A 25036-nucleotide genomic window follows, 5' to 3' on the forward strand; every position below is an offset into this window, starting at 1 on the left:
AATTTGAATTTTAAAACAGGAGAAAAAGATTTTAATGAAAAAATATCGTGCGTATTTATTTTGCAGTATTTATAGACCACGTTAATACATATTTAATTTATTAAATAACAAGTAAAATCTATTCTATATTTTACACCACATTCATTTCATGTGTGTTACCATTCATAACGTGGAAAAATAGACGTTAACCACATGGATGACCCAACAAGTTTTACGTATCATCATCACCAGAGTTAAAATATACAAACAATTAAAAAATAAAAAAATATTTTTAAATAGTGGGTTTTATTGAGACAGAGAAAAAGAACACACAATGAAATTGGAATATACTATTTTAGTATTTTAATGACAAAATTAATTGTTTTTATATCAAATTGATAGCTAAAAATTGTTAAATAATTTAATATATTTAATTAAATTTTTACTTAACGATTTTCAATTATCGATTTTACATTAAGATAATTGCATGTAGATTTCTATTTATGTTAGTATGTATTTAAAACGAAAACACCTATATATCAGTATCAATATTTTACATTGTTTTTATAATTATATTAGATGTATATTAAAATTAATTATTAGTATAAAATATATATTAAAACTATATAAGAGTGGAACTATAAATTTTTTTGAAAAAAAACTAACATAAAAAATATAAATTAAAAAAAATTAAATTAAGAAGGGGCAAACTAAAAATTCAAAACTTAATATGTACAAATTATTAATTTAGGGCCATTGCTCTCTTTTTATGGTTACTGATATTACATATATATATATATATCTATATAAAAATACATCATAATTAATTTTGGTTACTATTCTTATTATAAGATAATCACTTATATAATTTATTTTGCGAAAATAATAGTCGAGACTATCATTTTTATATAAAGATATATTGGTACGAGTGTTTATCATATTTTAAATAAATTTAATTTTAATGTATTATTATTCTGTTAATATGAAGTAATTTTATACATATATTTAATTACGTAATGCAATAAAAATAATTATTTTTTATATTAATTGCGTGAATAATTATTTAAAAAATAAATATAATTATATGACTGTATAAAATACTTTACACATCATTCGATCAAAATTAAACTCTATATATTATAAAATGTATAAAAAAAAGGAGAAATAATAATATTTGTAAAAGAAATAAAGTTTTTGTGGGAATAACGTAACCGAAGAAGAGGATGAATGGGAATAATATATGGTGCTACGTGGAAAAGAACAGGCAGACGTACACACCTGACAGGGACAATAACCTACACACCTCTCTCACCACTAACCACACATTTCAATTTCAATTTCAATTTCAATTACTCTTCATCTCGCCATATATCATATCCTCTCGTATCACAATCATAGACTGTATCACATGATTCAACAAGTGTACTAGGCTCCCCCACCCGCTTCATCTCGCGATGGCAGCGACCGTAATATTCTCTAAACTCTCGCCCCAAATAATACGGTGTCCCCTCCCCGAGAAACTTTGTCGTTTCCAACACATTTATTTACTTGTTCTTTTCCTTATTTATTTCTTCCCTCTTAAATAATTGTCCACTTAATTTTATAATTAAGGATAGGATTTACTTAACTTGTATGTAACCACACACGTTAAAATTATCATTAAGAGAGGCTTTTATTTTTTTTTTACTTTAATAAACAAATAACAAATGAATTAAAAATTTAAATTTTGTATTTTATAAATTTTTTAATTGAGAATTTTAAAATGTAGAATTTAAAAGTACCTTTTAAAAATGAAATTTGGCTAATATATGTTCTAATTAAATTTTTTTTTTGTAAATACAAAATTTTATTAGTTATTAATAAACTCTTAGATCTTATTTAATATAAAGAATCATTTTTTGATCTATTAAATTGAAAAATATGTAAAATAAAAACAAAAAATAATCCTTTTAGATATATTTAATATACATAAAATTGAAAATATATTTCTTAACAATTAATAGTCTAGAAAATTAGAAAGGAAAATTCTTTTTTCCACTGAGAAACTGAAAAGAAGACAGCTATTTAGCTCCATATTCCAAGCCGATTGTTTAGACAAAAACCGAAGCCGGCTTAGTGGGCCCCGCAGTTAACTGCACTTGTTATATAAGTAGGTTGACTTATCAAATAAGCTATCAAACATTCGACAAGTTATCAATGATAAGTAGACGTTGTTTTCATCCATCTATGTGTCGCCTCTTACATAAAATAAACCTATTTATGCAAGTTCAAATGTGGCGCATATAAATATGCGTGTTGTGTTTGTAGTTTTCTAGAGAGAGAAAGAGAAAAGATAAATAGAGTGAGAGAGAGTTTTGAGGAGAGAGAAAGTGCAAGAAAGAGAGAGAAAGCTTTGGCTTCTTTGTTGGGTTGAGGGGTTCCATATTCGGAGACCCCCTTTTGTTTTTGTTCCTTCTTTCTTTCTTCTTTTGCTTTCCCATGTGTTGTTGTTTGAAGAAGGTGAGAGCTTTTATCAGAGCTTTGGTGCTTCTTCCTTTTCTTTTCTTCTCACTCTTTCTCTCTCTATCTTTCTAGTTTTTTCGAATCTGTTAAAGTTTCAAGCTTTTCTTACTTATTTTTTTAATTTTTGTTACCCAATTCGAATTTTCCTTTATTTTTTTGTGGGTTTAATTTAATTTTATTTATTTTTTTAAATTTTGTTTTTGGGGTTTTGACACTTTTTGCTTCATGCATCTTGGATTCCCATAAGAGAGGTTAAAGCTGCTTTTTTTTCGATCATCTGGGATAGGTGTGGAATAAATAGATAGACATAAGAGTCAAATTGTTTTCATTTTATTTTCTCTCTCTCTCTCTCTCTCTCTCTCTCTCTCTCTCTCTCTCTCTCTCTTCTCTCTCTCTCTCTTCCCCCCCTAAAAAAAACCGCATCTCTCTTTCCTTTTGGTTAATTTTGGCAAAAATATGGAAGAAGTTTTTTTCTAATTTACTTCTATTAATGCTTCTGCTTAAATGGTTTGATTCATGGTGCGGATTTGAATTATCACTTTGTCTCTGTTGTTATTATTATTATTATTATTGGTGTGTGATTTTTTCAAGTTACTTTTCCTTTTGCTAAAAAAAAAAAAATTTTTTTTTGTTGTGTTGTGTTTGCAGATCTAGTTCAGTTTTTGCTCATTTTGGTGCATATCTAATCGAGGAAGTGGAAGGTTGCGATGTCTTCTCTTAGTAGAGAATTGGTGTTCTTGATCTTGCAGTTTCTGGATGAGGAAAAGTTCAAGGAGACTGTTCACAAGTGGGGCTAGTTTGTTGTTTTCATTAAATTAAACTAATTTTTCCTTGGTTTATTTTGATTATTTATTTGGTTTTTTTTACCACATTAATTAATTTCTTTTTTTTTTGGTCTTGTCAATTTTGAAAATGATAGGCTTGAACAGGAGTCTGGATTTTTCTTCAATATGAAGTACTTTGAGGATGAAGTGCACAATGGCAATTGGGATGAGGTTGAAAAGTACCTTTCTGGTTTCACTAAGGTAGATGATAATAGATATTCTATGAAGATATTTTTTGAGATAAGGAAACAGAAGTATCTTGAGGCATTGGATAAGTAAGTTCATATCATAAGTTTCACACTTTGTTTGAATTTTGTTGACTCTTTCAGCATTTTCCAGTTCTGTTCTAGTGACTAGTTTGAGACTTTAGTTGAACTGTGCTTAAATTTTTTGGTAGGCATGACCGGTCCAAGGCTGTAGAAATCTTAGTAAAGGATTTGAAAGTGTTTGCTACTTTTAATGAAGAATTGTTCAAGGAAATCACACAGCTTTTGACATTGGAGAATTTTAGGTATGAGTATATATACTGGCCTCTTGTGGGTTTTGGTGTGAAACTTATGTAATGTGCAGCGAATCATTCGAGTTTGTTTGTGTACTACTAGGGAAAATGAGCAATTGTCTAAGTATGGTGATACAAAATCTGCTAGAGCAATCATGTTGGTTGAGCTCAAAAAGCTCATTGAAGCGAATCCTTTGTTTCGTGATAAGTTGCAATTTCCCAACCTTAAGAACTCAAGGTTACGGACTCTCATCAATCAAAGGTAAATTTTTCCCAAGTCACCCTATTTCTTATAGAGAACAAAACTTGTGTTGTGTGTTCATTAATAAAAATGTTGTTATTGTTATCCAAAAAGTGAGATTCGATCGGATTGTGAACAATTTCCAGTTTTAATATTGTAAATAGAATACTTGAATTTGTATATAGGAAAATGTGTTGCGGTAATTATCTGCACGTTTACATTGTTGATGTTACATTATACATTCTTGTTATGCTATGCAGCATTGGTGTTTATTTTTTGTTTTGAGATTACTGAATAACTGGCTTTCTTTTTCCTTTGTTTTTGAAAAATCATTTACAGCTTGAATTGGCAGCATCAACTTTGCAAGAATCCACGGCCAAATCCTGATATAAAAACTCTTTTTGTGGATCACTCTTGTGGACAACCAAATGGTGCACGAGCTCCTTCACCTGCAAATAATCCGCTATTAGGGTCCTTACCAAAGGCCGGAGCATTTCCTCCTCTCGGTGCACATGGGGTGAGCTACTTAAACTGATTCATCTTCTTTTCATCATAGGCATCCGCATTATATTCTATTTCTCTGTCACTTTTGGTTCTTATTACCATATTTGACTCTCCGTGCTTTCGTGTTTACAGCCTTTTCAACCTACTCCAGCACCAGTGCCGACACCCCTGGCTGGGTGGATGTCAAATCCTACCACTGTGGCACATCCTGCAGTTTCTGGAGGTGGAGCTATAGGTCTTGGTGCTCCATCAATCCCTGGTATTGAGTTATTTCGCTTTATTTAGTCTCAAACTCTTTATGTATAATTGTGCTAAGATATTGTAGGGTATATCAAGTTTGTTCTTTGACTTATTACCTGTTCTATTGCCTTGTTAAAGCTGCTTTGAAGCATCCAAGGACTCCTCCAACTAATCCCTCTGTTGATTACCCATCTGGAGACTCAGATCATGTTGCTAAGAGAACTAGACCAATGGGAATATCCGAGGAGGTAATCTTGTATTGCTTATGGACGAATCATTAACAATTCATCTTCAGGCATAATCTAGTTTGACCCCTGAAATTTCTGCTAATAGTTCATAGTTGCCACTTTGTGCAGGTAAATCTACCCGTCAATGTGTTGTCGGCAACATTCCCTGGTCATGGTCACGGTCATGGTCATAGTCAAGCTTTTACGGCACCTGATGACTTGCCGAAGACTGTCGTGCGAACTTTGAATCAGGGTTCATCTCCCATGAGCATGGACTTCCATCCTGTGCAACAGTCTTTACTTCTTGGTCTGTTGCTCTTCTAAGGCCTTTTCTGATAGCCTGTTTTTTTCCTTTTTTTAATTGCACGCTTTTCGCTATCAAATTGGGAATTGAATGAGCTTTCCTTGATGCAAATTTGATAGTTGGCACTAATGTTGGGGACATCGCTTTGTGGGAGGTGGGGTCTAGGGAGCGGTTGGTCTTGAGGAATTTCAAAGTTTGGGACCTTAGTGCATGTTCAATGCCATTTCAGGTAATCTCTTACACAGTGTGTTCTTGATGAAAATTTGTAAAAACTTGTAATTTCTTTATGATGGAAGAGAACTAATCTTGAACAATTCAGGCTGCACTCGTCAAAGATCCTGGCGTTTCTGTCAACCGAGTGATTTGGAGTCCTGATGGTGCTTTATTCGGTAAGTTGAGTTTTTTGTTTTTTTGTTCTTTGTTTTAATGATATAATATATATACTTTCAGATGTAAACTAAATCTGATTGCAAATATCTTTTGTTTGTATATGGAATGGAACAGGAGTTGCTTATTCAAGACATATTGTTCAAATATACTCTTATAATGGCGGGGATGATGTGAGGCAGCACCTTGAGGTACATGCCATATAGTTATAAACATGCACGTGCACACATATATAAGTATATATATTCATATGCATTTCTCTGATTATTTACTTCCAAACCTTATTTTTAGATTGATGCTCATGTTGGTGGAGTAAATGATCTTGCATTTTCGCATCCAAATAAGCAACTATGTGTGATAACCTGTGGTGATGATAAGACCATTAAGGTATGTCTTGTACAGCCTGAGTTGGTTTAATCAAGTGGAGTAGATCATATATGTTCCTAACTATGTTGTGTAATTTAAGGTGTGGGATGCTGCTACGGGTACTAAGCAGTATACTTTTGAGGGCCATGAAGCTCCAGTATATTCTGTATGCCCACATTATAAAGAAAACATTCAGGTAGGAGAAATGTTAGTTGAGTTGGTCGTTGCGATTCCTGATTCCTTTGACTTAATAATACAAAACCCTGAAGTAGATGCTTCTGCTAACTTTTCCTCGTTTAGTTTAATGCTGATAATTTTTTGTTATGATGTTGTAGTTTATTTTTTCAACGGCATTAGATGGAAAGATAAAAGCATGGCTGTATGACAATTTGGGATCTCGTGTTGATTATGATGCACCTGGTCGTTGGTGCACCACCATGGCTTATAGTGCTGATGGAACAAGGTCCGAATTCTCAACCATTGCTCCTCATGTTATGCTGAATCTGGCTGCACGGTTGAATTATACTTTCTGTTCTTAATATGGTGTTTAAATGTTCCCACCACAAACATTTGCTACAGGCTCTTTTCGTGCGGGACAAGCAAAGATGGGGAATCCTCTATTGTTGAGTGGAATGAAAGTGAAGGAGCTGTCAAAAGGACTTATCAAGGATTCCGTAAGCGGTCTTTGGGTGTTGTGCAATTTGATACCACCAAAAATAGATTTTTGGCTGCTGGTGATGATTTCTCCATAAAATTCTGGGACATGGACAATGTTCAGCCTCTGCAAGCCATCGATGCTGATGGGGGTCTTCCTGTAAGTTCATTAGTTTGTTGCAAAATAGTTGAGAGCTAGTATTTGGAATAAGTAGTTGCTAATGGTTGCTTGATATGAATTTTAGGCAAGCCCACGTATCCGATTCAACAAGGATGGAACACTTCTAGCCGTCTCTGCGAATGAGAATGGAATCAAAATTTTAGCCAATGCAGATGGTATGCGTTTGTTGCGCACATTAGAGAATTCTTTATATGATGCATCACGAACATCAGAAGCCATGGCAAAGGTAGATATGTTCCTTACGAAAACTTAATCTACAAATGATGAGAAAAAAGAAATAAAATTAAACTTCAAGCTAACACACTGTGTTTCTTGCAGCCTTCCATAAATCCAATTTCTGCTGCTGCTGCCGCAGCGACTAGTGCTGCACTTGCAGAGAGGGCCTCTTCTGTAGTAGCAATTCCCGGAATGGTTCGTGATCTTGTCCTTATATCAACAGTACTTATCATTATTGCAACCTTCCATCTTCTTTGTAGCTTTCTGTTTTTTATTTTTCTTCTGTTCAACATGCAACTTTTGATACAGAATCATATTATTACTCATAATTACTTCTCAAATTTCTTTTCATCAGAATGGGGATGCACGGAACTTAGGTGATGTTAAGCCTAGAATAAGTGAAGAATCCAATGACAAGTCAAAAATATGGAAGCTCACTGAAATAAATGAACCGTCTCAGTGTAGATCCTTGAAGTTACCAGACAATGTGAGAGTACCAAAGGTATGATATTTATTTAAATTGGTCAAACTACGCTTCCACTGAAATTTAATAATAGAATCTCATGGCGACTTACCCTTGTATAAAAAAACTCTTCATATGTCTGGTTTTGATGTTTGTGATGTGCTGGGAGCTCTTGTATCAGCTAAGTATCGGCGTTTCACTGTAGTTTTATAATGTAAATCAATCCCAAGTAGGTTTTCAGGTATGTCTTTCCACTATAGTCAACTGGTATCGAACGTATCTTAAACTAAGATTAATGAAGAAGTAGATATTTGGAGACTCTTCCTGCTGCACCTTTTAGCTCTCTAGTCTGTCTGTGATTTAGAACCTCTCAATCAAAAGTTTTGATTCAATTCGTTTTTTTGGTGACCAAAAGTTAAGTATGGTTATAGCTGCACTTGAACTACCTTTGTGGAAGGTTTCTCTGCCTCATCTCTCCATCAATGAAATTGTTCTGATCTTTGTTATTATGACAGATATCAAGGTTGATATATACAAACTCTGGTAATGCTGTTCTTGCATTAGCATCAAATGCTATTCACCTTCTCTGGAAATGGCAGCGAAATGACCGTAACTCATCTGGCAAGGTGTGTGTCCATGCGAACAAAACCAACTACTGTTGGATTATTGCTGTTCATGTTTTGAAAGTTGATATTTGTTCTGTAGGCCACTGCCAGCATGCAACCTCAATTGTGGCAACCATCGAGTGGCATTCTCATGACTAATGACATTGCCGATAGTAGTCCCGAAGATGCTGTTCCATGCTTTGCTCTGTCCAAAAATGATTCTTATGTAATGTCCGCCTCAGGAGGGAAGATATCCCTTTTCAATATGATGACTTTTAAGGTGACTTATGAGCCTGGTTATTTTTCAAGTTCAAGACTAATACAGATTTTGAAATAGTGCTGATTAACCAATTTCAATCTTTTTTCGCTAAGTACAGACAATGACGACATTCATGCCTCCACCACCTGCAGCAACCTTTCTTGCTTTTCATCCTCAGGATAACAACATTATTGCCATAGGCATGGATGATTCCTCCATTCAAATATATAATGTCCGCGTAGACGAGGTAACAATGCTGTCTCTTAAGAGTTTCTACTCATTTGAAATTTGAGATATAGTGTTTATGCTGATTTCATTTTGCAGGTTAAAAGTAAACTCAAGGGTCATACTAAAAGAATAACTGGTCTTGCTTTCTCTCACGTATTGAATGTGCTAGTTTCATCTGGGGCAGATGCCCAGGTAATAATTTTCCAAATGGATGCTTCAAGCATCTTTCTTTTCTATGATTAAATGTATTGAAAGAACATGTATATACAAAAGCACTTGCACTAGAAGAATTTTTAGTTTTGAATCTTTAATAGGCTCTCAACTAGTAAAACCCTCTTTGAGCAACACAATTTGCTTAATTATGATATTAAGAGTTGTCTTCAAACTTCGTTTATCGTGCAGATTTGTGTGTGGAATACTGATGGATGGGAAAAGCAGAAGAGTAGATTCTTGCAGCTTCCTCCCGGGAGGACTCCGTCAGCGCAGGCAGATACGCGTGTACAGTTTCATCAGGATCAGATACATTTCTTGGTTGTACATGAAACTCAGCTAGCCATTTATGAAGCAACAAAGCTAGAATGTTTGAAGCAGGTCAGCTAATTCAGTTTGATGTCTTGTCCAAACAATTTTGTTTCATTTTTTTTTCTCAATAGATTTTCTGATGTCGGGTGTTCGAATTGTAGTGGTTCCCGCGAGATTCAGCTGCACCAATATCGCATGCGACTTTCTCGTGTGATAGTCAGCTGATATATGCCAGCTTTTTAGATGCAACAGTCTGTGTATTTAGTGCTTCAAACCTCAGATTACGATGTCGAATCAATCCGTCTGCTTATCTTTCAGGAAGCGTCAGGTAATTTCACACATTAAAAGTATTTTTGGAATTCAAAAGAATATGTCTACTGTCTAGTATGGTCAATCTCTATTAATATCTCTAAAATGAGAGTCAATGTAACTATGCCTTACGGGATTTTTATTTAGGGCTTTATACACCATTTGTATTTTAGCCCCCAAAACTTTATAATGTCCAAATCGACCGTTATATTTACCAAATTTGCATATTAAAAGCTTAGTACACATTTGTTGAATGCTACCTTAATGTGTTTTATGTGGCAGTTCCAACGTACAACCGCTTGTAATTGCGGCGCATCCGCAAGAACCGAATCAGTTTGCAATAGGGCTGTCAGACGGCGGAGTTCACGTGTTCGAGCCACTTGAGTCGGAAGGCAAGTGGGGTGTGCCTCCACCAGTTGAGAATGGTTCAGCAAGCAATGTGGCAGCTCCATCAGTTGGAGGACCCTCTTCAGATCAACCTCAAAGATGATCCATCATCCATGTCAAAAGACTAGTTCTTTTATAAGAATCGAACAATCTATTTCTCTTCAGATCAACCTCAAAGATGATCCATCATCCATGTCAAAAGACTAGTTCTTTTATAAGAATTGAATCTATTTCTCTTCTTTTCACATTGCATTATTTTTTTTCTTTTATTTTAGTCTCTCTTTTTTAAGTGTAGGGTTTTAAAAATTACACTTCGAAAAAGTTGAAATAATATAGTTTGGTGAGAGTTTTTAAATTTATTCTAAAAGTATATTACATATTTGTGAGGGTCAAAAATCCTGCGATAGTTTTAAATTCTAGCTCTAGTACCGTTGAGGTTTAAACCCCACATATACAAATAAAACTTTGTGGAAAATAAGTATTTTGTAAAAACGAATGTAACTAAATTTGGAAGATACTAAGATTACTAATATGGTGTACCTAGTACACCATAGTTAAACCCTAATTTAATTCAATGGAAATTTGAAATATTAATTCCGTTAACGGAAAAAATCTGAAAATGCATTTCTATCATTTACCCAGTTTCATTAGTTAGAATTGTTATATATACTATTAATAAGGTTTGTTTTAAGACTAAGGATATATTTGTTTTATTATGCACGTTTGTTCTTCCAAGTGTAAACTTTTAAATCACAACCTAATAAACATTTCAACAACGTAAAGAGAATTAAATTATAAAGGTATCGGAGGTGTGGTGTGCATGGAGACGATAGAGGATTATAAATCTATCCACACACACCCCATCACCTTAACGCAACCCAGAATCATCGTTTTACATCATAATTCATAAATAACATCTTCAGAGTAGAGGCAATTCACACCTTTTCATGAAGCCCATTAAGCCTATATACAATTTGAGGTTGTCTTTCCATGTTCCCCCCTAATATGATGTTGGTACCATATTTACATATATACTAATATACAGATTAGAATTCCTTCCCGAACTACCTATTCTGGCCGGAAGCTGACCAGATTCGGGAGGTGTGTTGATCTTAGTTTCTTTATGTCATATGCTGTCACCTTGCAGGATTCCAATGTCAGAGACCTCAAGTTCTTCAGTGTTCTCAAATGCTGCAGACCAGAGTTGGTGATGCGAGAATTTGAAACATTCAAAGAGATTAATCGAGTAAGCCCTGAAATTTGAGTGCACAAACATTGAGCAACGAAATAATACCACCAGAGTCTGCATATTTCACAACACCTCAAAATACATCACGCTCAATTTGTATCTATCCAAGCCCACTCTATTATTATTATTGCTGTTGTCGTCGTCTATTATAAAATTTATAATTCTATACAATTCATAATGGGGAAAAGGGATGATTTGGTACACAAATTTTGTTCCTAAAATGCCTTCCATAATGTAGAAACATAATTTGTGCTATTTTTAAAATTCAAACCCGCAACCTCTTAATTGTAGTGCCAGGCATTTACCATCTTGTTTGTTAATATTACACATTTAATAAAAAGAAAGGAGGTTAGTGCAATAGTGCATATTAACACACTAATTTTTTATTATTACTATTATTATTTCTTCATGCTAGTATTTACGCAAAGTGGAAAACAAAGGGGAAAAAATGCAGTCATGGGTTTCTGTAGGCAATGGCACTGCATACCTGAAATTGATTCCAGGCTTTTGTCCGTAAGGTTGCAGTTTTGTGATAAGTTTAGGCACATAAGACAAGAAAGCGCTCTAATATTTTTCACACCGGCATCAGTCAATCCTCCACCACATATCTCCAAGGACCTCAGGTTCTTAAATTCTGCAATACAATACAGTTGAGCAAAATGGTAAACTTCGAGTACAACCAAAATGGAATCAAACAGAAGAAGCAAAAGATTTAATACTAGCATAGAAGTCTATACAATATATATTAGGGAACTAAAACTAAAATTGTATATGGAGCTTGTTAGAAAAGAGGCATCTCAAATTTGTAGTTATATCAGCCCCGAAAGTGCATCATCCTTTCCAAGCTAGAAACAAGAGAGACGGAGAAAGAGGGTTCGAGCTCCACATCTAACTGATATCAACTGATCTGATCAAACTGATGTCCTATAGGACATGCTCTCGTAATTAAGATTTAAGACAAACATTTCCTACTTAAATTTCACAGAATCCAAGTTCACAAGTTCATGCAATTTAACTGTAACAATTAAAACTAACAGAGAGAAAACAATTACAGGACCATATATCAACTGAGAGTCATATTCAACTTCCAGTCATGTGAAAACTAAAAATCCAGAGAACTTAAAACATATTTAAGTGACATTAGACATACTTCTCAAATAATTTGTTCCATAATCTGTGATTCGTGCACCAAATAAATCAAGGTCAGTAAGCCCAGTCAAACCTGCATCAGTAAAGTGAGAACTATGGATGCTGCAACATTAAGCTTAGAAGATCATGAAACAAAGTACTCTAAGGACTTGTTTGGACGATCTTCTCTAAAAAGATCTTTTTTAAAAGGAACTTCTGAAGAAGTGAAAATTGTTTTATTTTGGATGTAGACTATCTTTTTAAATTTTTTTTATGTTAGGATGAATATTAAAAGATCTTATTTTACCCTTGAACATATTTTTTCATATTATAGAAAATATCTTTTTTCAGAAAATGAAAATTATAACTTCTCAAAAACATATCTTTTTTTTTGTTTTACCTTTTTCTAGTGATTGTACTTGTATCAAAAATATTTTCCCACACACAAATAAAAATTTAAAAAGATGTTTTTTTTAATAATGGCTCCAAAACAAGCACTAAAGCTCAATGAGTGGGGAAAAAAAAGTAAGGATTTGGATCCTCTAAAGTTTGAATTTCACTTTAGAGAGTAAAGTGTGATCTCTCACCATTGATTTCATGGGTGGGACCAAGAATAAATATAAAAGAGAAACTATTCAAAGGTAGAAGATCACACTTTATTCTCTAAAGTAATAGCAAATCAATTAGATAGAAGAGAATAGGAGTTTGCAGAAATAGAATTATTCCTTTGAATTGTAGTACATCCATATCAACACATACTTGTAAGAGCTGCCAGTCCAGCATCAGTAATTTGGTGAGCATCCAAATTAAGTGACTTAAGAGATGTGAGTCCACACAGTTTCCTTAAACCACTATCACTAACCACAGTGAATGACAGATTTATTTTCTCCAGGCCAGACAATCCTAAGAGAAATTGAATATATAATGATATAATAAAAAACTGTTAAGAGTCTGCGGCAATGATAATCACAGAACATTGGGGAATAAAGGTTCCCCTCCAAAAAAGCAAAGCAAAAAACAAGATTCATCTATAAAGCATAGCTTTCAATTATACATTATAGTATTTAACATGAAGGAGCGAGCTATTACACAACTGCATTTCGTGTATAACTGTACAATATTGTGTAGAGTTTTCATATCAGATAACCTGTATTAATGTTGTAATTTACACGTACATTAGTATCAGCCATTAATTGCCAATTATTAGGTAATAATTACTTTATTATACAAGAAAATCCCACATGCTGTAATACATATTTATCAACTGAAATAAAGTTCAGTTTTTCCTCAATTTCCCCCCTCCCAGTCATTAAAATGGAGAAAGGAAGGATGAAGCTAATTTTGTAAGGAGGAATACAATGAAAACACAATTACATATGTAGAGAATAGGTCCTACATGCCCTCAACAACTTGATATATGAGAAAAAAAATTTGTTAGTCTCTCTGAAAACATGTTGAGATATCAAAACTGACATCATTACAAATACAAGCAGTTATTTCCACCAAAAAGCACACACATAGAACAAGTGAAGTAATAAGGAACTAGCATATCTAACCTGACAAATGGTGTAACCCAGTATCTCCAACTTCTGTATCAGACAATACCAAGCACTTCAGTTGCCTATGGCCTAAAAAGCATAGGCCAAAAAAGTCGGTCATATTTTCCCTTGGACAGTGGCATTTCCAATGACAAATCACATGTAACACATCATTCTTTGAGTTTAATATTGGACACATTTATGCCACCGAGAGGAAAGGAGCAAGCTACTTATTTTTCACTTTCTTTTCCCAAAATTTGTTGCAACATTTTTATTTTCATCCAGAAACAAACAAAATATTCAAGAACCTACCTGCCAAGTTGATCAACCCTTCATCACCAATCCTACATGAATCAAGGTTCAAGCTCTCCAACTTTGTCAATACTGCTAAGGAAAAAAAACTCCGTAATAAATCTTTTGAACTTTGATTGTTAAATACTTCTATTTTCATTTATTTTCATTCCTATATTTTTGAAATCTAATTGATAATTTGGAAGTGTTGACTGCTGAGTTGGACTGCCACATACGATGACAACAATAACAATAAAACATTGTCCCAAGCAGTCAGTTAGGTGGATCAAATGAATCGCCACTACATCCCGTCATAAATCATATACGAACTTAGCCTATTTATACTTGGATCTCGTGACATAAAATTTACAGGAAAAAAAAAAGTAGTTCTGGACTATTGCGGGCATTGAACATTTCTCATTAAATTATTATATCGAATCATGGAATCACAGAAAGTTAGACCAAAAACCGTGTTTTCTGCAATGGGTTATGTGAGAGAGAGAGAGAGAGAGAGAGAGAGAGAGAGAGAGAGAGCAGGTCCATATTTTTCTCACCTTTCAAGTGTGCTAAACATGCATCAGTAATGTCATTAAATCCCAAGTTGAGTACTTTCAAATTTTCCAGCCCTGCAAAAGTTAAAATAAAAAGTTTTCTACGGCTGCCTTGTCCACAATAATTCTTATGGTACAAGAAATTTGAAACAGATGAGCATATTTTAAAATATATAATTATCAAACAAAAATAGCAGATAGACAAGTCCCAACAGCTTACGTGAAAACTTTTCACAGCCGTCATCGGTAATATTGCATCTATTAAGATTCAAGTTTGACAAGAGAGGAAGATCTGGCAAGAAACAACAAGGACACATTAATCTAAAATATATACTAATAAACATGATGGAAAACATTTTACAGCAGCAGTACACCGACAAATCTGCATCTCTGAAGTTTTAATATAGAGCTGAGCTAACAGAAGGGTTTATTATTTGCTTGGAATGTGAGGTGCAGAAGTATCATTTTGGAGGGTGATGCAGAGTTTTCCGGAGAGAGAAGACAAGAATTCAACCATTCTCACAATGGCATCACAGCAGGATATCCTTAAATATGCTGGCTGGTTTATAGGTTTAGTAGTTGTATAGTTGTATAGTTGTATCGTTTCTAGGGAATATAATAAAGTGGCCAATTTTCTAGATCAGCAACATAATAAGCATAAAAGTATATCAAGCAATTAAACCTGCAAGAGAATCCAAGCATGCAGCTGTTACAAGGCACCCTTCCAAGTTTAGTAAGGAAAGCTTTTGCAATCCTGAAATGAACCAGGACATCATCGAAAATTAATGAAGCATAGATAATTATGAAATACTGAAACTCAAGAATTCTGTTCAAACTGGCAAGCTGAGATGCTAGTATTGTATATCGGTTTATAGTTCACACTGCAACATGTCTACTGACTAACATAAACAATATCAACTTCAGAAATTACAACGACAAATGGAAAAACAAAGAGACTTTCCAAGAATGATTTATACAACTGAAGTCTACATCAAAGAAATGAAGCACAAGGAAGATTGGATATATAACTGAAATTTTTCCCCAGAAAAGACAAACTGATTAGTTGATAGCTGCATTCAGAATTATAACCATATATTCACATAAAAACAGAAAACAAAGAAAAATCCATGGAAGAAGATGAAAATGCTAGGTTGAACCTATAAGATAAAAAATCCTGATTGTTCTGAAACACCACAATAATACGAGGAAACGGGAAGTACCTTTTAGAAAGCTGATGCCAAAATTAGTGACTTTACTGCAAGAAATCTCAAGACTCTCCAAACACACCAACTCTGGAAGCAAATTGAATAAAATACATTGTTCTGTTAATCATTGAACCATGTGTTGACCAAGACAACAATGACTATACTTCCATATGTACACATCAAACTGACAATTATACAGTAGTTAAGCACAGTTGCAATGTGTTCTTTCTTAGAGAAATAAAAGTATTCACACACTTGAACTCATTAGCCTTCAGGAGCAAAGATTTTGATATGGCATCATAGCCTCTTTGAAATTGGCAACTAGTTCAAAAAAGAAAACAAGACCTTAAAGCTAAACATCATTTGCCATAATGCATTGGAGCAATGTCGTTGCTGGATGGAAATAAAATGAACCAGTACAATGCATCCCATTTTATCAGTATGAATAGACATCTTTTAATTTTATTAGAAAGCAGCTATCAATTATATAACGTTTATAAACAATGTGTAATGGCAGAAACACGATGCACACTAACTGAAAATAGGAAGAATATGCTTAAAATTTTCAGCAACTGTAGTCAAAGGGAAGCAAGCTGAAACAAACCTGATAGAGGCTTCATATCAGAATCGGTTATGCAATTGCACCATTTAATATTGAGTGATTGCAACTTGGTTAAACCTGAAAATTATCAACAAATCATTGGATTGGATTGGATTGAATGTCTCGAGGAAATCTATTTCTGTTTTCCATCCATGCTACATTAACACAACCACCATAATAGAATTCCTTCATATTGTTATTCTCCTTCTACACAACTTGTGATTAACATGGACAATAGAGATTAGACTATTTTTAAGGGTGACATTATTTATTTCACATAAAGTTTCTGAGTGTAATGAGTATATCAATTCCTGCTTCTGGAGAAGATCAATATTTCCTTATCTCAAACAACATATTTATCTTAGATATTCAATGAACTCAACAAATTTAAAAGGTGGACAGTGGCTTAAAAATCGTTACACTACTTGGCTGATCCATAAATTACATTCCACATCGTTGATGTAATTTTTGTCAATTAAATAATAAGCAAACGATTGTTGTCGAAAACGACACAGCATCATGAAGGTACATTAGCACCTGTAGAAATTAATTAAGTTTAACAGCTAGAATAGAAAATTCATACATCCATTGAACACTAATAAAACAGGGGGTACTTGAAGAGAACCAAAGAAGCATGATCAGTAATGTTCTACTTTTTACACAAATATTGGATTGATAACCAACCTTGAATGTGAACCAGGCCTCCATGAATCCCAGGACATCTCTCCAAGTCCAACTTGACTAAATTAACAAGACCAGACAAGATACTCATTCCTTGAGCAGATATTGAATCATTTCTTCTGAGGCTCAAACTTGTCAAGTTTGACAGACCTGATATATAGTATAACAGTCGTCATAAATCTTCAGTTAGTGGCTGATGAATAAGCACTTAAATATTTGATAAAGACCAACAACCAAGTTCAAATATAGGAAATATGTGAATAACTGCCAATTATTGTGATTCCATAACAAAGACTCCATGAAGGAAAAGGAAGAATACCACTGATGCACTCCAGTCCATGATCCGAGATTTGATCACAGTAATTTAGATTTAAGGAAAGGAGATTTTCACAATATTTTAGGTAACTCAGCCCAAAATCAGTGACCTCAGACCCAGAAAGATCCACGGAAAGTAATGATGAACCCTGTGATGAGATGACATCCATCCAAGAATCATTAACACCGGCATATTCTCCCAAGTCAAGGTCCTGTAAAAAAAGCAGCATGATAACATTTTAGATCATAAGCGCACAAATATCTAGAAATCCAGAGGCAGAATTAATTAAAAGTATATACCTGAAGCGCACAATCTCGAAAAGCTTCAAGGGAAACGCTGGTTAGGCGTTGGGAACAAACCAATTTATTAAAAATTTGCTGACTTATATCCCGAGGCAGCATAGAAAATGTATTATATCTATCAATATCCTGTTGAAATAAAATTGCTGTTGATTAGATCAAAATTTAGTCTATCGATGAAGGATACATTTTCTTGAACAATACCTCATTTATTTTCTTGATGCACAACTCCAACAGCGATGGACAATCCCCTTTCCGTAAATGGAAATCTACTGATGGATAAGCGAACGAGGATGTCCACCATTTCAAACTCCCACTTTTGCAAAATCTTCGTGAAAGTCCTCTACATGGACTATCTTCGTAATCCCGCTCGGGCTTCCTAGAACACGCTCCCCCCATATCCAGGAAATATCTTGTAATCAATATTTGTCACAGAAATTGCACCAGAACACTAGTATATTCCAATCAATAACAAAAAATGAACGTATGCAATCAACGTCACCCTGTATAAAAGACACAGAGAGCGAAAGAGCACAGATGAATAGGTTTTCAGTATACTTGATCATTCACACTGAAGCCATTAACAGCTTGAAAATTACAGCAACCGCATCATAATCAACATTTAACATCTTTCTCTTAAACTAATATTAACAATAAGTTAATAACAGCGCAATACATTTGTTTTTTTCAACCGCACGATGCTCCATATTCCAGAGATTCTCTTCGAACGGTTCCATTCCCGTGAAAATACAGAATCTTAGGACACTAACGCTATAAATTACAGTAATATAAAGAAGCAAAATTTTAAAATAATACTAACAATAATAACAGCGCGACTTTGTTTCCAATCGCAAGAGGCTCCGAGTTCCATCAACGATGAGCATGAATATTCAGAGAAAAATAAATAAATGATCACAGCTGAATAATAACTAGCTAGATATGGTGATCTACGAAGTAAGAAGCGATGATCAAACAGCAGAGTCTCCATACTCCACAGACCACAGATTCTCTTCGAAATTTCCAGATGATAACTAACGAAACGTAAGAATAAAAAAAAAAACACAAATTAAAAGAAGTTTCTGGAAGCTGCGATGAAAATTTTGAAAAAAAAATGAAAGAAGGAAGCAGAATTTGGAGCGAAAACAAACGGAGCAGAGAATACGAAATGGTGAAAAAGCTAAGTAACAGTTTCACCTTGACATGATCGGCGATAAGCTCAAAACGACATCGTTTGAAGGCGCACAGATCCTCTATCCTGTTTTGAGAGAAAGAAGAAGAAACTGAGAAATTTTGGAGTGAGTGTAAAGGAAAGGGAGTTTAAAAAAATGGAAAAAGAAAGAAGTGAGTGAGTGTTCTCTGTGTGTGTTGGGTGGGTGAGAGAGGTGAGGGTGGGTGGGGAAGAGAGAAGTGCTACGTGGCTGGATACCGAAGCTGGATCCGAAGCAATGTAAGAAGGGCACGTGGCGAGTACGATGGGTTGGGAGAGCGAGGTGGATAAGAAAGGAGGAAAAGAATAATAAAGAGAGAGCGAGAGAGGGATTTGGTTGTTGACTTTATCCGTTTGGAGAAGGCTGAGTGGGACCCGTTAGAGGGATGGCTTGTGAGCTTTGTGCACGCAATGACGCCACTCTTTTTGCGCCCCTGTTTCTTGCCTCTTTTTATTCTATACTGCTAGTGGTACTGTGAAGATTAATTAGGCAATTCTTAAGATAGAGAATAAATTATTTTTTTATATATTATTGTATATACGTATTTAATATGTAGATTAAAATTTTATATAATTTATTGTATTTAAATAAATTTATTATACAATAATATTTGAGAAAATTATAGCTAAAATTAGACTAATGACTATTAATTATTGCATCATATTTATTCATATTTCTACGAATGAATACGTAGAAAATAAATTTTTCAATTTTTTTTAATAATTAAGAGAATAAAAGTGATTTCTTACCATTAAAGTGATTCTCACAATTACGTAGAAAATTATATTTATATTTTCAATTTTTTTTAACAATTAAAAAGATCCATTTTTAAATACGTATTATTCATTTTTTTTATTGTACGATATTTTAAAAGCGGAAGTAATGGACTAATAGGTACTATTATTTACTACTCGTATTTGGAATAATAATAAATTAATAATGCCACTTGTATATATTATGTTATATTTTTTATAAGAAAATAATTATAGAAATGCATGGATTATTCTCACCTTTTTTTTGGTACAAATTATTCTCCACTTAGTTGGTCAGAATGGTTTGGTACTTGTTGCTTCTACTACTCAATTGCTTGTGACTTTGCACTATATATTAGTAATTGATCAGAAAATTGTACCATGCATCATGAATATTTAATCTAATTGCACTCACTAAAAACCACATTATTACTTATATCAAGATGAAAAAGTAAGACTACTTCGAGCGCTGTTTAAAAGTTCAGATGAGATTTTACCGGTACTTGAACAAATATCTAGGGTTTTTTTAACTCCTTTTTGGTGCTAATATATATTACTACTCCCCTTGTTCAAAATAAATTACCAAAATAATAACTCGAGTCTACACATACATAAAATAATAAAAATGTTAAAAGATTATCATAATTTATTATTTATTATTATTTTTAATCATCAACTCAATTTTTTTAATTTAATAATCTAATAATATGCTTTAACCTATATTTTTAAACATTGATAATTAATTAACAATAAAAATAATAAATTCTGATAATCTGTTATGGGTTCTCTAAAATGAATTTCGTCCACACATGACATTTCTTCTTTTCGTAACAGAAACATGCCAAACGTCAATTCTGTTTCTATCTTTTTGGTAAGAATTTAACATAAGTAAAAAAAGTTATATACACATTCTCACCAAAATTGTGAATTGCAAGTGCCAAATATGACCGCATAAATTAAAGAACATATTCTAACAAAGTCACTCTTCTCTGAGTAGATGACTTATCACACTTGACATCGGTATCTATGCCTATAAGAAGCTCAGAAAGATCCATAAATTATCGGATTTAAGGGGTTAACTTGCAATGTCTGAACTAATGAGAAAATCAATGGTTTCAACTTTCATGTGACATGGGTAGTTATGCATATAATTTTGCTTATTAAATATGAAACCACTAATTTTCTCATCAATGGTTCAGATGTATTTTACTTGTATTTAGAATATCAGGATTGTGAATTATTAGATACATGTGAGTAAAGGTCATGAAAATATCAGATTTTGACCCTGAATGGACGCAACCACTCCCCCTACTAGATTCTCATACTCTACTTTCTGGAACCCTGCATCAGCAATCATTGATGCAAATTTCTCCTGCAAATTCAACATAGAATAGGATAATTAGGATAATCCCCATAAGCAAAATTTCTAGACATGAATATATCAGATTATCAGAGCAATTCTGCACAATGCTTAGTATGATAATACATAAACATGCAAGCATAAGCAAATATTCAAAATTGAAGATAAAGCTCCATGGTAGAAAAACAGATGATAATGCTGAGTTAAATAACTGGGAACGCAGCTTGCTAAAATTAAATCATATGTAACAAAGAAATGTGGAATATCATCCCATTGGTCTACAACCCATCTTCCTACTCAAAACCTGGTTCCCATCTTTTCCGAACACAAAATACAGGCTAACTGTATACTAAATCCAGCCATATTGAGAAGAATTAAGAGATCCATTAGCAAGTGCAAGTGATAAATAAATAAGAACATCACAGCTACCAATATATGAAAGAATGAAACTGTGTAGGGAAACGCCGGATACTCTCAACTAAGTACTGATAAGATTCACGGTCACCAGCAACCATCTCTCCCATAGATGGAATAACGAGAAAGAATATAAATCATACCTGCAAGAAGATGAATAGCAGAACATGAAGATTAATTGCAAGGAAGGCATGCAAGGATTGTAAGTTTTCAGCTGGCTCATTATTTTCGTTTCTTTTCTTCCATCTTTCTTGGAAGACATCTCACCCACTCTGTAAATATACGTTATCTAGTTTCCTTCTACTTTCAAATACACTAGTTTCTTACCTAAAATTTGAAGTCTATAAGCAAGAGGAAATTATACAGTTCTATGTAAATATGGAATATGTATTCCATAGAGTGTACGCGATGATTACATCATTACTGAATAATTTTGTTCAACTTTATTTCTCAAATTTAGCATGCATTATATCAAATATCTACTCTATCACCTTTTTCGGAAGGAAACAACCAGTATGCAGCATTCTTGCAAAACAGAGCAATGATACTTACAATTCTTTAAATACAGGAATTCCCACATGGCTAAGTTCAAGGCAAAGGAACTGCCTCCACGCTTCAGTACCCTGTCAAAATGATAAACCCAGAAGTGATAAACATACATTTCATCAGTAGCCATCAGCTGCTATGGCACACAAGTTACAACATCTTAAAAATGCAAGCCTACCTATGAGCTCACGAGAACTTTCTCTATGTGTTGTGACATTCCGTATCCAAATGCTATAGTGTAACCATCCATTGAATCATTTTGGAATCCAAGCTTCAGCATTCCCTCCACCATACAAGGAACCTCTCAGCAAAACCTATATTGTAGCAGAATTCACTCACATAATACAAGTATGCAGAACCAAAGTCCTTTATAAAAGTCAAAATAACTAATGACATGAAGCATCTCATTTACCTTTCTGCAAGCCCGCTGTTCAACATTACATGTAGGGTAATATCAACACATATACTTAGTTTCTGCCTCTAATATATCTCAAAATCACGTTGAATTCCTCTTGCTTAACTCTGTTATCCTTCTAAGATCTGAAAGCAACATCCCCTGTAAAATCAAGAAATCTTATCCTTGATAAAGATATGAGCATGCAAAGATGATATGCAGCTACACACTTATTCTCTAAACCATACCACAAGGATATTGCTTAGAGAAGCAAGCTTTATTTAAATAAAAATATGCATTGCATAATTATGTTCGTCATGGAAACTTTAAACAAACAATTGAACATGAAGCACACACAGCTTACTTTGAACAAAGTTAAAATGCCATGTATTACCGTAATGAGTCTTTTGCAACGTTAAAATTGTTCAAATAATGTATACTTTTATGACTACTATCACCAGCTAACAAACAATTTCTTCCTGTACACTTCGTAATTGACATTCAACAAGAACACGAGTAAAATGCCATTATGAATAAAAATTTAAGAGTATGCTGCAAACTAAAACTGCTTAGCTAAAAAAGAAATAGAAAAGATCACAAACTCGGAGCAGTAGACTTCACTGTGACAAAGCCTCATGACTAAAACGCTCTCCTTTAAATAAATGACAAGTCTATAATATCTTCCAGGACAAGTATCTCACATGGTATCCCCTTCATGTCATATAAATTATAACAGATCCGGATTTACTTCATATTCATATGCTCAGAACAGAAACATTGTAGAAGTAAGCTATGAACTGGCCACCACCACATCAAGATCTTATCCAGGAAAAGGATGACTTTAACAGTCTAGATGTGAGCAAACCAGATTTATCAATGCAATGCAATAGCAAGGATTCAAATCATTAGGAACAATATACAACCGAAAGCAGAATGAGAAATAACTGTCCTCCACAACCGGCAACCCTGCACCAGAGATCACTGAGTCATAGTTAGAGCAACGTTTGAGAAGACATCCCAACCATGCAGCCTTTTCTTCTTCACTTTGAATCCTGAAGTGAAACTGACAAAGTATATTACAATCAGTCATGAAAAAGAAAAGGAAAAGTCCAATTATTATTAAAAGAATAAAGACACATCTTTGCAGAGACAGGAAGTTGAAACCAACCAAAACTGTGGCATGCGAATGGAGGTGGGATGTGGAAGACAAGAGAGAAAGAACTTATTGCCCAACTTTCGAGCACTGTTCGCAAGCCATTGGCTGCTCACTGCAAAAAGAAATGAAACCAACAAAAAAGATGAATGGAAATAGAATCAATAACGGAAGCTTGATAATTCAAAACTAGAGCTTGTGTATTTTTTTTGGAATGTAGGCTAAGAAGTGATTGATCATGAGAACAACAACTACATCACTTGTTCAATCAATTATCCACATTAGCACTCAATCTTTGAGATCTAAAGGAATTCTGAAAGTGAGGTCAACAAGTTAAACTGATCATTGTGAACCAATGAAAATGGAAATAACCTAATTGTAACTTAGTCAATAATCCTTTGGAAAAAAATGTCCACCAACCCCCCAAATTCAGTATTAGTAAATATACTAGAACAATACATAAATAATAATTCAAATAGATCCTCTTTATTTTATCTTTCAATTCATGATTTTATTAGCATGTTCTTCCTATTTTGTTCATAGAGCCTTCCAATATGCTTGATATCTTCCATTTCCTACCCCTCACCACCACACTAACCCAATTGCACAATCAAACAGCAAACTACAGCAATATAACACGATTAGATGCAATGTGATGAGAGTAATTTGTAAAGCCTGTTATGTTAGTTACTACTAATGCACAATCACCGTAATATGCATACATTATTGTACTCATTCTTGTTACAAATGAACTCAATAATATGTCTTGATACAATATCCATACAGAACTTTTATCAAACACCTGGAGTTCATCATTTAAAACCCTGCGAAACAACATCATCTGAACACTGAATTCATAGCTCAAAAGCACAGAAGAAAGTTTCAGCATTATCTTCTTTAACAAACAAAAATCCATAATTTAATAAATCAATCAAATAATCATCATAGTCGGACATCAGACCCATCCAAAGAAGTTTACATAAGAAAAGAGAAAGAAAAATCACACCCAACGAAGTACCACCGTCGAACTCGCCGCACAGTCGCCGAAGCTCCTCCACTGGCTGACCCCACCGCTTGGTTGTTGTCGCAGCGTTTCTCCAGAAGGTAAGCAGAAAAGTGTATGTGAGTTTTTTTTTTTTTTCGCCTATTTGCTTCAGTTATGCGTTTGGGGAGGTAAAAGAAATTCTGAGAGATTTTACACTATGGATACTTAAAATCAAATCCAAAAAAAAAAAAAAGTTATGGATTCTTCAGACATAAGAGATCCAAAATATAAAATCAGAAAATGAAAAAAAAATAACTTCACCTAAAAGAAAGAAAATGGAAAAAAAAGTTTATGGATTTAAATTGAATTATCAAGTACATTCCCAAAAATAAAAGTTTACACCTATATTCAATTTTATATTATCATTTTAGAAAAAAAATCAATTACCCGATATATATATATATCCAA

At 33.8% G+C, this 25036-nt stretch overlaps 2 protein-coding genes and 1 long non-coding RNA gene across 18 annotated transcripts; 1 reads left to right on the top strand and 2 right to left on the bottom strand.

The window, feature by feature from the left end:
* The first annotated feature begins 2248 nt into the window (after window positions 1–2248).
* Window positions 2249–10264, top strand: LOC112709774 (topless-related protein 1). Of its 2 annotated transcripts, none has more exons than XM_025761700.3 (26): window positions 2249–2478; window positions 3130–3268; window positions 3401–3580; window positions 3703–3816; window positions 3908–4066; window positions 4385–4562; window positions 4682–4808; window positions 4928–5037; window positions 5146–5323; window positions 5440–5549; window positions 5640–5709; window positions 5825–5898; window positions 5999–6094; window positions 6174–6269; window positions 6409–6536; window positions 6653–6887; window positions 6973–7134; window positions 7227–7319; window positions 7480–7626; window positions 8103–8213; window positions 8293–8472; window positions 8570–8698; window positions 8776–8871; window positions 9082–9270; window positions 9363–9529; window positions 9793–10264. In XM_025761700.3, the coding sequence occupies exons 2-26, from the start codon at window positions 3189–3191 to the stop codon at window positions 9998–10000; spliced, it is 3417 nt and encodes a 1138-aa protein (XP_025617485.1). In that variant the 5' UTR covers window positions 2249–2478; window positions 3130–3188; the 3' UTR covers window positions 10001–10264. The 2 variants fall into 2 exon arrangements, with proteins under 2 accessions (XP_025617485.1, XP_025617486.1); XM_025761701.3 differs by having other exon boundaries at window positions 2253–3000.
* A 400-nt stretch (window positions 10265–10664) lies between these two features.
* LOC112709775 (uncharacterized) lies at window positions 10665–19282 on the bottom strand. 15 transcript variants are annotated; one of them, XM_072203786.1, is made up of 17 exons: window positions 18951–19176; window positions 18577–18787; window positions 17961–18259; window positions 17757–17885; window positions 17461–17668; window positions 17145–17291; window positions 16464–16538; window positions 15875–15946; window positions 15337–15408; window positions 14875–14946; window positions 14658–14729; window positions 14125–14196; window positions 13831–13902; window positions 13034–13177; window positions 12297–12368; window positions 11634–11780; window positions 10665–11150 (listed from the first exon to the last, which is right to left on the bottom strand). In XM_072203786.1, the coding sequence occupies exons 3-17, from the start codon at window positions 18153–18155 to the stop codon at window positions 10966–10968; spliced, it is 1734 nt and encodes a 577-aa protein (XP_072059887.1). In that variant the 5' UTR covers window positions 18156–18259; window positions 18577–18787; window positions 18951–19176; the 3' UTR covers window positions 10665–10965. The 15 variants fall into 15 exon arrangements, with proteins under 15 accessions (XP_072059887.1, XP_025617488.1, XP_072059892.1 ...); XM_025761703.3 differs by having other exon boundaries at window positions 14125–14199; window positions 18951–19146; XM_072203791.1 differs by having other exon boundaries at window positions 17961–18135; window positions 18951–19131.
* Window positions 19283–20601: 1319 nt separating this feature from the next.
* LOC112712746 (uncharacterized) lies at window positions 20602–22115 on the bottom strand. The gene is made up of 3 exons (XR_011865071.1): window positions 22043–22115; window positions 21527–21633; window positions 20602–21088 (listed from the first exon to the last, which is right to left on the bottom strand). It is a non-coding gene; the product is annotated as an uncharacterized lncRNA (long non-coding RNA).
* Window positions 22116–25036: the final 2921 nt, after the last annotated feature.

The sequence above is a fragment of the Arachis hypogaea genome, chromosome 9, assembly GCF_003086295.3.
Source record: "Arachis hypogaea cultivar Tifrunner chromosome 9, arahy.Tifrunner.gnm2.J5K5, whole genome shotgun sequence".
In the NCBI taxonomy this organism is placed as follows: domain Eukaryota; kingdom Viridiplantae; phylum Streptophyta; class Magnoliopsida; order Fabales; family Fabaceae; genus Arachis; species Arachis hypogaea.